Source organism: Pteronotus mesoamericanus, unplaced genomic scaffold, assembly GCF_021234165.1.
Source record: "Pteronotus mesoamericanus isolate MK-2021 breed Mesoamerican mustached bat unplaced genomic scaffold, CSHL_Meso_final contig_246, whole genome shotgun sequence".
NCBI classification, from domain to species: domain Eukaryota; kingdom Metazoa; phylum Chordata; class Mammalia; order Chiroptera; family Mormoopidae; genus Pteronotus; species Pteronotus mesoamericanus.
Window position 1 is genome coordinate 11155277 of NW_026555104.1, and position 14161 is coordinate 11169437.

The 14161-nt window shown below is 33.3% G+C and overlaps 1 protein-coding gene across 6 annotated transcripts in view; it reads left to right on the top strand.

Annotated features, from left to right (window-relative positions):
• The window catches only part of TAOK1 (TAO kinase 1), a 139001-nt gene that overhangs the window by 87847 nt on the left and 36993 nt on the right, over positions 1–14161 (top strand). For all 6 annotated transcript variants that reach the window (XM_054573243.1, XM_054573244.1, XM_054573241.1 and 3 more), the window contains 2 exons: positions 7764–7857; positions 9980–10061. In XM_054573243.1, the coding sequence (XP_054429218.1) occupies positions 7764–7857; positions 9980–10061 (176 nt within the window). The remainder of the gene's footprint in view (positions 1–7763; positions 7858–9979; positions 10062–14161) is intronic.

Below are 14161 nucleotides of genomic sequence, written 5' to 3' on the forward strand. Positions count from 1 at the left end.
CCACACATGAATGTTCCCTCTCTTTCCCCCACCCTTCCCATCTCTAAAAAATAAATAAATAAACAAACAAAAGCAAGCAAAATCCATGTGTAATTTTGATAAATCATTATTATCCTTGTCTTGGTAGTAGTTTTCTAAAACAAGTAGAGGAAATTGAAGTAAAAAGTAAAGCTTACTTATCACTACATATTAAGTGAATATCATAATTTCCATTACAGCCAGACTATTTATGTCTTGCAGTCTTAATATTTTTCCAAAATAATCTTTAAGATATTTTTACTTTTATTGGAATTCCTACATTAACCATTGCTTTCAGGCTCCATATCATATTTATTTTAAATTTGACAACATCAGAAAACAGGTTTGGAGACTATCACAGTGTCATTCTCTTCTGATCTCTTGGTCTCATTTTGAGGTTTATAATATATTTCTTCCATTTGAATATATCTTTAAGTGCCATAAACTTTATTCCTTTACTCTTGATTCTTCTTCTTACTGGTAGATCCTAATTAATTAAATGTAGAAACACGAGTTAATATACTCTGACCACGAAATATTTTTACATACTCTACCCCTTGGTGATATTGAAATGGTCTTGTTAGATATCATTGTTAGATAGTGGTCTTATTAGATATCATTGATATATTTTAGTATTTACTTTATTAGAAAGTATTAATCAGCTCATTGTACTACTCAGAAAGAAGTCTGTCTAAACTATGCAGTTTCTGTGAAATGGCTTCCTACTTTTTCTAGGTTTTCTAGCTTTTTATTATAGTTCATAAAATAAACTTATAGTAATGCAACTTCAAAAGATGTGACTGCCTGTATATAATTTTAAATGATGAGATACTAGAGTTTTAGGCATACATTCATCATCTTCAACTTTTTAAATAGTCTGTCATAATCACTTTTTAGGATTTCACTTACAAATATATTGAACTATGAAATACTAAGTCAGGATCTATATTTTAAGACTGATTCTGGTTCCAGGGGAAGGGTCTAGGGGTAGCACAGACCAATATAACTTTCTGCAAGAATAGAAATGATCTGTATCTGCATGGCTTTTGAGCACTGGAAATGTTGTTAGTGCAACTGAGGAACTACATTTTAAATTCTACTTCTTTTAAATAAGTTTGTATTTAAATAGCCACATGTGGTTGCCCAGTTAGACAATCCAGGTCAGAGGCATGATTTTCATTGCAAATTAGATTTGCAGTCTTGAGAAATGTATCTATTATATGCTTTTCTACTTTAAAAAAAGTTGGAGATAATGAATAAAGCAAATTATTTTCTTATAGGTGAGAGGACAAACAAATCAATTGTACTATCCTTGCTTTTGATAAATATAGACCTAAATAAATATGACTCACTCATACTTTGTTATAAAGGTTGAAATAACTTGGTTGTGTCATACAACCAAGATATCTTAAAAGTGCAGGATTTTTCATAGGTGAGTTTGTATGTTTGTTTACAATTTGATGAAAAAGATTGCTAATTTGGTTTGTTTTAGGCTATTTACATGATTGTACAATTGTAAAAATAAAATTTATCATCTTTTTTTATTATAAATTATACAGGATGGGGCAAAAGTAGGTTTTCAATTGGAAGTATGCAAAGCACACATTTTATTTTTGTATTATTAAATTCTATTATTTTCTATACCAACAACTGTAAACCTTTTGTCCCACCATATATGTTGAGGGTATAATATTTCATAAATGTATAAAGGAGTATAAAGAAAATAAATGAAAATAACTTTAACAGTAATTTGTTAATGGATACACAGAATATAAAGACTTAAATTGTGACAACAAAAACAAAACAAGGGGGGTTGTGGAGAGTAAATATGTAAGCTTTAAAATTTGTTCTACTCTAGTTGTTAGGAATTTAAAAGACTATTAAAGCAGCCCTGGCTGGTATGTCTTAATGGATTTCTCACCTTCAGGAATTAGAAAAAAGAAGAACTAAGCTAAAGTTAGCAGATGGGAGGAAATAACAAAGTTCACAATGGAAATAATTGAAATACAGAGTAAAGTGAATAGAAAAGATCAGTGAAATGAAGAATTGGTTTTTTGAAAAAATAAACAAAACTAACAAAACTTTAGCTAGACTCGCCAAGAAAAAAAGAGTAATAACTGAAAGTAAATATAGTCACAAATGAAAGAGGTTACAACTGATACTATAGAAATACAAGGGATCTCAAAAGACTGTAGTTGACCCCTTTGAACAACGTGGAGATTAGGAGTGCTGACCACTGCGTAGTCAAATCCATATATAGCTTTTGATCACCCCAAAACTTAATTACTAATAGCTTACTGGGGACTGGAATCCTTACCAATAATATAAAACAGTCAACACATTTTGTATGTTATACGTATTACATACGTATATATTGGATTTTTACAATAAAGTAAGAGAAAGGAAAATGTTATTAAATTTATAAGAGAAGATACATTTACAGTATTGTACTATATTTGTTTATACATTAAGTTTATGTTGTCTGTTGTGAATTTTCTATCAGTACCTACATCAATACTGTCTAATATGATAACAATGTGTAGGTGTTCTATGTGTTACTAATAATAGGCGTCAAAAAAATATGAAAAATTCATATCTATTTACAAATATAATGATTCATGCATCAATAACAAGGATTAAGCATTGTAATTGCTTTATAGTAGCCTAGTGTGATTGATATGATTCTTTCATGGTAGTAAGAACATCTCCAAAAAATTTTTCAATATGTTAATTGAAAACAGTTGGTGTTTAAGTGGGCCCACACAGTTTAAACCCATGTTCAGGAGTCAACTGTACTATAAATGATTATACACCAACAAATTGGATTACCTAGAAGAAATGGATAAATTCCGAGAAACATACAGCTTACCAAGACTGAATCATAAAGAAATAGAAAATCTAAACAGACTGATTACTAGTAAGGAAATTGAATCAGTAATGAAAAACCTCCCAACAAACACAAGTCCAGGGCCAGATGAATTCATTTGTGAATTCTACCAACATTTAAAGAATTAATACTAATCCTTCTCAAATTCTCCCAAAAAATAGAAGAAGGAACACTTGCAAACTCATTTTACACTGCCAGCATTACCCCTATACCAAAACCATACAAACACAGTATAAGAAAAGAAAATTACAGGCCAGTATCCCTGATGAGCACATGTGCAAAAATCCTCAACAAAATATTTGCAAACTGAATTTGATAATATATTAAAAGGATCACACAAATACGATCAAGTGGGATTTATTCAGGGATGAAAGAATGATGGTTCAGCATTTGCAAATCAGTCAGTGTGATACATCACTAACAAATGATAAAAATCTTATGATCATCTCAATAGATGCAGAACAAGTATTTGACGAAATTCAACATCCATTTATGTTAAAAAAATAAAATAAAAACTCAACAAACTGGGTATAGAGGGAACATACCTAAACATAATAAAAGCTGCATATGACAAGCCCACAGCTAAGATCTTAGTGGTGAAAAGCTAAAAATTCTTCTAAGATCAGGAACAAGACAAGGATGCTCACTCTTGCTGCTTTTATTCAACATAGTATTAGAAGTTCTAGCCAGTCAATAGACAAAAATCAGTTGGATTTCTATACACTAACAACAAACTATCAGAAAGAAAAATTAAGAAAACAGTCCTATTTACAGTCGCATCAAATGGAATGAAATGCCTAAGAATAAATTTAATGAAGGAGGTCAAAGACCTGTACTCAAACTAAAAGAATTTGATTAAAGAAATTGAGGAGGACACAAATAAATCAAAAGATATTCCATGCTCATGGATTGGAGGAATTAATACTTAAAATGTCCATACTATCCAAAGCAATCTACAGATTCAGTGCCATTCCTATCAAAATTCCAATGGCATTTTTCACAGAAACAATCCTAAAATTTCTATGGAACCACAAAATGTCCCTAATAGCCAGAGCAGTCTTGAGAAGGAAGAAAAAAGATAGAGGTATCATGCTTCCTGATTTAAAACTATATTTGAAAGCTGTAGTAATCAAAACAGTATGGTATTGGCATTAAAACAGACACATAGATCATTGGAACAGAATAGAGAACCCCAAAATAAACCCACAAATATATGGTCACAAAGGAGCTAAGTAAGGATCCACAATGGGGAAAGGACTGCGTCTTCAATAAATAGTAATGGAAAAACTGGATCACTATTTGACACCATGCAAAAAATCAACTCAGAATTTAATTTTACAGAAGCAACCCAAATTCATATATACATTTGAGAGACATGTACAAGATAATGAATGGGATCTCAAACTTTTTTAAAAACATAAATCATATTATTATGTGGTTCAACTCAATCAGCAAAAACTACAAGTGTTCCCCTGAGATCAGGAACAAAACTGGGGTATCACTTTCTTCTCTATCATTTGTCATAGTACTGGAAGTCCTAGCCACAGCAATCAGACAAGAAGAAATAAAAGGCATCCAATTTGGAAAGGAAGACGTAAAACTGTCATTATTTGCAGATGGCACTATACTGTACCTAGAGAACTCCAAAGATTCAACTAACAGACTACTGAAACTGACAAATGAATTCAGCAGAGTAGCAGGACACAAAATTAATATCCAGAAATCAGTTGTATTTTTATATATCAATAACAAACTATCAGAAAGGGACACAAAACAGTCCCATTCACAATTGCTACAAAAAGAATAAAATACCTAGGAATAAACCTAGCCAAGGATGTAAAAGATCTGTACTTGGAAATTGTAAAACACTGAAGGAAGAAATTAAAGAAGTTACAAATAAGTGGAAGTATCTACCGTGTTCATGGACAGGAAGAATTAACATCATTAAATGTCCATACTACCCAAAGCAATGTACAGATTTGATGCAATTCCTATCAAGATTCCAATTACATATTTCACAGAACTAACACAAATATTTCAGAAATTTATATGGAACCACAAAAGGTGGTCCTGAAAAAGAAGAATAAAGTTGGAAGAATCATGCTACCTAATATCAAACTATACGACAAGGCCATAGTAATCAAAGCAGCCTGCTATTAAAACAGACACACAGATCAATGGAACAGAATAGAGAGCCCAGAAATAAACCCACACCTTTATAATCAATTAATATGCTACAGGGGAAGCAAGATCATACAGTGGGCTAAAGATAATTTATTCAATAAATGTTGTTGGGAAAATTGGACAGATATATGCAGAAAAATAAATTTAGACCACCTTCTTACACTACACACAAGAATAAATTCAAAATGGATTAAAGACTGAAGTGTTAGACCCGAAACCATAAAAATCCTAGAAGAAAACATAGGCAATAAAATCTTGGACATTTGTCATAGCAATATTTTATCTGATATATCTCCCCAGGCAAGGGGAACAAAAGAAAAAATAAACAAATGGGACTATATGAAACCAAAAAGTCTATGCACAGCAAATGAAATCATCAACAAAATAAAAAGACAACCCACAGAATGGGAGAACTTATTCACAATACATCTGATAAGGGATTAATATCCAAAATTTATAAAGAACTTACAAAACTGAATGCCAAAAAAAACAACCCAATTAAAAAATGGGCAAAGGACCTGAATAGACACTTCTCCAAAGAGGACGTATGGATGGCCATAGACATGAAAAGATGTTCAACATCACTAATCATAAGAGAAACACAAATTAAAACCACAATGAGATGTCATCTCACACCTGTAAAAATAGCTATGATAAATAAATCAACAAACAACAAGTGCTGGCAAGGATGTGGAGAAAGGAGAACCCTTTTGCACTGTTGGTGGGAATGCAGACTGGTGCAGCCACTGTGGAAAGCAGTAAGGAGATACCTCAAAAAAATTAAAAATGGATCTGCCTTTTGACCCAGTGATCTCACTGCTAGGAATATATCTGAAGGAACCCAAAACACTAATTCAAAAGAACTTAAGCATCCCTATATTCATTGCAGTGTTATTTACAATCACCAAGATATGTAAGCAGCCCAAGTGTCCCATCAGTAGATGAGTGGTTAAAACAACTATGCAACATTTACACAATGGACTACTACTCGGCCTTAGAAAAAAAGAAAACTTTACCCTTTGTGACAGCATGTATGGACCTAGAGAACATTATGCTAAGTGAAACAAGCCAGTCAGAGAAAGACAAATACCATATAATTTCACTCATATGTAGAATCTAATGAACAAACTGAATTAACAAGGAAAATAGGGACACTCATAGATCGAGAGAGAGCAGGATGACAGCTAGTGGAGTGGGTTGGGTGAGGGGAGTGGAGGAACTGAGCACAAAGGGAGAAGGGCTCATGGACAATGGTGTAGTGATTGCTGGGGGCTGGGTAGTTCAAGAAGACTTAATAGTAATGGAAAAAAATACAATAAATGTTGAATTAAAAAAAAGAAAAGACAGAAGCCAGGATATAACCATTCTCACTGCTCATATATGAGACATTTTGAACATTGAAATAAATGATAGTAGCTGATTATAGCTTATTAAATAAAATAAAAATCTGTAGTCCCTGGCCGGATAGCTCAGTTGGTTAGAGCATTGTTCCTATACAACAAGGTTGCAATTTCGATTGCCTGTCAGGGCTCATACAGTAATCAACCAATGAATGCATAAGTAAGTGGAACAACAAAATCAATATTTCTTTCTCTGTCCCCTTCCCTCCCTCTGGCTCCTTTCCTTTCTCTAAAACCAATAAATAAAATACTTTTTAAATAAAAACCTCTTAAGTCCATACAATAAATAAATAAAAGAATAAAGTGAAAATTTTATGAAAACTACTTATATAGTTTCAAAGCACCTTCTCACAAAATACTTACTAATTACAAGGGAAAAAAGAGAAATTTTACCGTGAAGAAGCCTGTTAGACATGGCCTTAAATGATCAAAGTGAACACAGTTAAAACAGGACCATTTGAAATTATGCACTGCCTTATAGAATACAATAAGAAAAATATAACGTGTTTCTGTGATATTCCTGCTAAAGATGTATAACCTAAATTTAATCATAAGCCAAAACCATGTTAAAATATTCAAAAGTCGTGTATCTTCAAAACAGTCAAGATCATGATTTCAACTTTTACTTTAAGATACTAGAAAAAGAAGAGCAAATTCAACCCAAAATGAAGAAAGAGTTAAAAAGATCACAGCAGAAACCAAGTAAATTAAAAAAAATAGGGAAAATCAGTAAAATAAAAAAAAACTGTTTCTTAAGAAAATTGTTAAAATTGATAAACTTATAGCCAGATTGATCAGGGAAAAAAGAAAGAATACACATGACATCACCATAGATTTTACAGATACTAAAAGGATTATAGTGTTATAGTATGAACAATTTTATGTTAATAAATTTAACAACTTAGATAAACTGGGCAACTTACTTGAAGAACACAAATGATCAAAGCTCAGTTTTGCTGCAAAGGATGTTATTTGACATTTGAGTGAAACTTGAATGGGGCTTGAGGATTACATGAGAGTCATGTATTAACATTAATGGCCTGATTTAATGGAGATAATATTGTTCTTTAATAGAATGTTCTTGTTTTAAAGTATTTAGGAATGATGGGATATCAAGTAAATAATTTACTCTAAATCAATTTACTTGAAAATGTTCTTTGAACTTGCTGTTTGTTTGCTAAGTTTGTGATTTTCTTTTTTAAACTTCATTAATATTTGTGTGTTCCTTTATAACAGGCATGTATTTTAACAGGCAAGTTTTCTTTCTCTTACAGCGGAAAGGAAGCCTCCTTTATTTAATATGAATGCAATGAGTGCCTTATATCACATAGCCCAAAATGAATCCCCTACACTACAGTCTAACGAATGGTGAGTATGTCTAAGAGATATATTACTCAACATTGTATAAATTAAATGCTTTTTCGTAATGTTATCAAAATTACTTCATTTCAACTAGGTAAAATGTATTACTACCTGAAGTGATATTAAAATAGGTTTAGCCCTGGCTAGTGTGGCTCAGTGGACTGTGTTGGTTCTGCGAACCAAAACGTCACCAGTTTGATTTCCCATCAGGGAACATGCCTGGGTTGCAGGCCAGGTCCCTCGTTGGTGACATGTGAGAGGCAGCCGATCAACGCACATTGATGTTTCTCTCCCTCTCTTTCTCCCTCCCTTCCGTTTTCTAAAAGTAAATAAATAAAATCTTTTTTAAAAAGTACGTTTAGTCTTCTAACAATTGTATAATTAACCTATCATTGCTTTGGAGTATGTTAATTTTTTTTTGGCTTATTAAGAGACATTATCCTGGGTATTGGGTTGTGAAATTCTCTTAGTGAACCCGTGTTACATAAACTATTAGCAAAGATAAATAAAATAAAATAGGTTTATTTTACCTTTATATCATGTTTATCCTTTATTATGTCTGCTTTTCATAGCGTCAGTATCAGTGATGTCACATGCTTTCTACAAAAATTTATATTTTATATTTACCTTGGTTTTTTTTAGGAATATATATAACCCTGATTATATTGTAAATACCACAATTTAAACAATATTTTATAATTAAAATATGTACGTTGCCATACTTATAGTGATTTTTTTAGGAGAATTATTTTTTTTTATTTATATGGTATATCACATAGGTAAAATGACTTGATTTGTCAAATACTAGATAATTTATAACTTTATAATTTATAACTTATTCTATTAGTTATTATGTTATTTATTATTCAGAATGTCCTGGTGTTCTTTTTCCTCATGCTTCCTTGATTTGATAAAGAAATTTATGTAGAACAGATACACAGTTTTAGAAAATGAGAATTTTTATCAGAAATTTGTAATAAATTCTTCAGCTATATCTAGAATTCGAAAAATTTTAGGGGAAATTCTAGTAAATTTAGTAGATAATTTAAAATTCACAAGTAGATGCATAAATTAGCATTATTTTTTTTAAGATTACATAATGAAGGCACATTTAAAGGTCTTTGAGCCCTGGCTGGTATGACTCAGTGGATTGAGTTCTGGCCTGCGAACCAAAGGGTCTCTGGTTCGATTTCCAGTCAGGGCACATGCCTAGGTTGCAGGCCAGGTCCCCAGTATGGGGCGTGTGAGAGGCAACCACACATTGATGTTTCCCTCCCTCTTTTTCTCTCTCCCTTCCCCTTTGTCTAAAAAAAAATAAATAAATAAAGTCTTTTTTAAAAAATAAATAAAAGTCTTTGCTACTTATATGGAGATATATAGTAGGAATCTTTTGGCACGGAGTTTAGTATTATGGTACATACAAGTAATAAATATACTGAATACAGACTTTCTTTATACTATGACTGGGGATGCAAAAAAGATGTCTTACCACAAGGAACATAAAATGTTATTTGACTATTTAAGTCAGATATTGATGGAGTAATTATTACTTACTGTCTTGCTCACTGAATGCTTATCAAGAACACTCTAATAATATGTTGCAGACTTCTAATGTTTTAAAAAATATCTTCATTGGTTTTCTGGGTTTAATGGAAGTTCTATCCATTTATTCAGGGGCACCAAATATACTGGTATAAAATATTCTTCCTCCAAAGCTAATAGAGTGATGTTCTGAAACATGCTAGATAGAAGACAAACCAAGGAGCAGACAAGAGAGAAAACAAATTGGGAAGAATGTTATCTTAGATTTGAATGCAAAGAAGAAAAACATTGACTTCCCTAATTTTGCCTTAATTTAAAATGAGTTTATAATGTGATATTTAAATATTTAGAAGCAAGATTTTAAAATCTGTGCACAATTATCTTTGAAAAAAGGTAAAGTTTCACTCATTGCTTTAGATGGTTTACACAAACTTATACAAAATATATAGTGTATTGTGCTCAGCTTTTTTTAAAAAAAATAATTTCTTTTCCATACCCCTCCCACCTTTAGGCACATACCTTGATTTATGGATTTCTTTTTAAAGGAAATAGCAATATGTTCACTTGATACTTTCCTTTACAATAGGTCTGATTATTTTCGCAACTTTGTAGATTCATGTCTCCAGAAAATCCCTCAAGATCGCCCTACATCAGAGGAACTTTTAAAGGTTAGTTCTTCTCTTTTCTGCCCCTAAGAAGTGAAGGAACATGTTTTATTCCTCTTTGATTCTGAATCAGTATTAAGAATACTGTACTAGTTTTTACTAAAACAATAATTTTATATAATGTTCTCTCTTGGAACTTTTCTCAGATGCTAAATTTTTCAAAATTGATTAATTGATTTTACCATGGCTGAATAGAATATATAGTTCAATATTCAAAATAGGACCAGATGTCTAAATTGTTATATGTATAAGAAAAATATTTATGAGTTATGATTATAAAATTTAATTTATATGGCATAATGTTACATTTCAAAATTGGCAAAACATAGTACAACTTTGAATTTAATTTTTATATCTGTGATACTTTATATATTGATCTTTTCTATATTAAAATAATATGAAAGAGAAATAATGTGATATATGTATCTATTAAATACTGCTGGAAAAAAGAGATTTCAAAAGAAACTTAAAAATGGATATTCTCCAGAATGAAGCATAGGCAGATATGGCTGGCCTCTTCACACAACCATATCAAAATTACAACTAAAATATAGAATAGCCATCACTCAGAACCATCAGAAATTGAGTTGAATGGAAGTCTAACAACTATGGAATTGAAGAAACCATATCCACCCAGACTGGTAGGAGGGGTGCAGATGCAGAGGGTTGGTCCCACCCCTACGTGTGATGGATAAAATTTCAAGAAAGATATCTCAGGAGTGAGGAGTCCCAGCTTCACACCAACACCCCCAGCCCAGGGTTCCAGTGCCAGGAAGATCTGTCCCACAACTTCTGGCTGCAGCAACCAGTGGGGATTGAGTCAGTGGAAGAAACTGCTGGAGCCCCAAACAGTTCCTTTAAATGAACGCACACGTGGACTCGCCCATTCAGACTCACTTCCCCTGACCTTCAGCACCAGGGTGGCAACTTGAAGGGCACCACTGGCATACTAGGAAAGGCAGAAATGTCTGGCATCAGGGCTAACAGAGGCCATGGTCCCTTTTCTAACCCCCCACAGAGCCACAAAGCTATCAGGCTGGTGCCATATACAGACTCCACCAAACTTGGTAACACTGTTTGACCCACCTTGGAGATCCCCTAGAGACTCTGCTCCACCCAGCTTACAGGCTCACCCAAGCTGCTTTTCTATATGAATGGCTGGTCTTGGTTCAAGCTGCACAACTTCCTAAATCCTCTCAAACAGGCAATAGCTGTCTCAGTGAGCTCCAGTCCCAGCATTAGCAGTAGCCAGTCTAGATTGACAGCTTGGCTTTGCCTGTGAATCTCTAAACCCAGCACAAGTAGCAACCATTTGCAGATTGCTTTACTGTGCAGAAAGGGTAGCCCTGGGCAAAACACAGATGGGGGCTGACCTTGGCCTGCACCACCTGGGAAACCCCAGGGCCAGTGTACCCAGTGGACAGCAGACCACATGGGAGCACCAATACCTTGCCCCCTGCATAGCTGATTCTCCACAGAGTGTGGAGGTTGGTGATAAGTGGTCATAGCCATTCCTTGCAGCTGACCAGCCTGGGTAAATCCCTCCCGTTGATCTGCCAACAGCAACCAAGGCTCAACTACAAGAGAAGGGTGTATGTAGCCCACATGAAGAACATACCTCAAGTACCTAGCTTGGGTGATAAGGGAGCTTGTGACACTAGATCCTACAGAACACCTACTACATTAGGCCACACTACTAAGACACAGAGTTGGAACAGCTCTACCTAATACCTAGAACAAACACAGGGAGACTGTCAGCACCAGAGACAAAGAAACATGGCTCAAATGAACAGATCAAAACTCCAGAAAAAGAGCTAAATGAAATGGACATGAGCAATCTATCAGATGCAGAGTTCAAAACACTGGTTAGAAGGATACTCAAGAAACTTAGTAAAGACCTCAGCAGCATAAAAAAATCTAGTTAGAAACAAGGGATAGAGTAATTGAAATAAAGAACAATTTACAGGGAAACAACAGTAGAGTAGTTGAAGCCAAGAATCAAATCAATGATTTGGAACATAAGGAAGAAAACAAACAAACAAACAAAAACAGTCAAGAACAAAAAGGAAAAAAAAAGAATCCAAAAAAAAGGATAGTATAAGCAACCTCTGTGACAACTTCAAGAGGTCCAGAAAGAGAAGAGAATGAGCAAGAAATTTGAAATGTATTTCAAAAAATACTGTAAAAAAAACTTTCCTAATTTAGTGAATATAATAGACATGAAAGTCCAGGAAGCACAGAGAGTCCCAAACTAGATGGATGTAAAGAGGTGCACTCCAGGACACATCATAATTAAAATGTCAAACATTCAAGATGAAGAGAGAATCAAAAGCAGCAAGAGAAAAGCAGTTAGTTACCTGCAAGGGAGTTCCCATAAGGCTGTCAGCTGATTTCTCAAAAGAAACTGCAGACTGGAAGGGATTGGCAAGAAGTATTCAAAGTAATGAATAGCAGGGACCTACAGCCAAAGTTGCTCTACCCAGCAAAGCTATCATTTAGAATTGAAAGGCAGATAAAGAGCTTCGCAGACAAGAAAAAACTAAAGGAGTTCATCATCACCAAACCAGTATTATATGAAATGTGAAAGGGACTTATTTAAGACAAAGAAGAAAATCAAGTTACAGAATAGCCATGGGGATATAAAGTACAGTACAGGAAATGGAGTAGACAAACTCATGCATGACCCACGGACATGAACAATAGTGTGGCTATTGTCTGAGGGTGTTGGAGTGCTGGGTAGAGGGGAGCAAAAAGGAAAAAATCAGGACAACTGTAATAGCAAATAAAATTTTTTAAAAATGGATATTTTTGTTTCTTTTCTGGAAATAGATTTTTTTACTTAATGAAAATATTTAAAAATCATGTAAGTTCTAATAATTTTTGGTAGATTTGGTTGCCTAATTTAAACATGATTGATATATCTTTTATATTCTCAAAAAAAGTATTTCATTTGGAGGGTTACCATCTTATTAATAACAATAAGTATTGTTGAAATTTATATACCTTTTTATATATATTTTATTGATTATGCTATTACAGTTGTTGCATTTTTTTCCTCCCCTTTATTCCCTTCTGCCCTACATCCCCTCTCCCACCATCATCTCCCCACCTTAGTTCATGTCCATGGATCATACATATAAGTTCTTTGACTCCTCCATTTCCTATGCTATTCTTATCCTCCCCCTATCTGTTTTGTACCTAGTATTTATGCTTCTTATTCCCTGTACCTTTTCCCCCCATTCTCCTCCCTCCTCCTCCCCTCTGATCTCCATTTCTGTGATTCTGTTCCTGTTCTAGTTGTTTGCTTAGTTTGTTTTTGTTTTCTTTTTTTCTTTTCAGGTTCAGTGGTTGAAAGCTGTGAGTTTGTTGTCATTTTACTGTTCATAGCTTTTGATCTTTTTCTTAGATAAGTCCCTTTAACATTTCATATAATAAGGGCTTGGTGATGATGAACTCCTTTAACTTGACCTTATCTGGGAAGCACTTTATCTGCCCTTCCATTCTAAATGATAGCTTTGCTAGATAAAGTAATCTTGAATGTAGGTCCTTGTCTTTCATGACTTTGAATACTTCTTATATTATAGACAAAATCTATATAGAAAATTTTTGTAAAGAAATATACCATCACAGGGATATAAAGTACAGCATAGGGAATGTAATCAATAATATTGTAGTAACTGAATGGTACCAAGTTGGTACTAGAATTATTAGAGGGATCACTTTGTAAATTATACAGATATCTAACCATTATGTTGTACATCTGAAACTAATATAATATTGAGTGTCAACTGTAATTTTAAAAAGAAAGAAAAGACAAGAAAATAGAAAATAAATACACCAAAATGTAACAGTGGTAATTGTAATGGTGGAATTGTTCTTTCTACTTTCCTGTATTTGATAGGTTAACCTTCATTAAATGTTAGTGGTAAAAATCACTAATAATATGAAGGCTTAATTAACTGCTAGTGTTCCATGAAATGTTTCTTATGCAACATATAAAGGAGTGCATAATACCCAAGTTTATGTAGTATAAAACCACCACCAGTAAATATATTCTTTTGAAACCTAACTCAGAACCAAACATGTCTTCTTATCTATGAAAT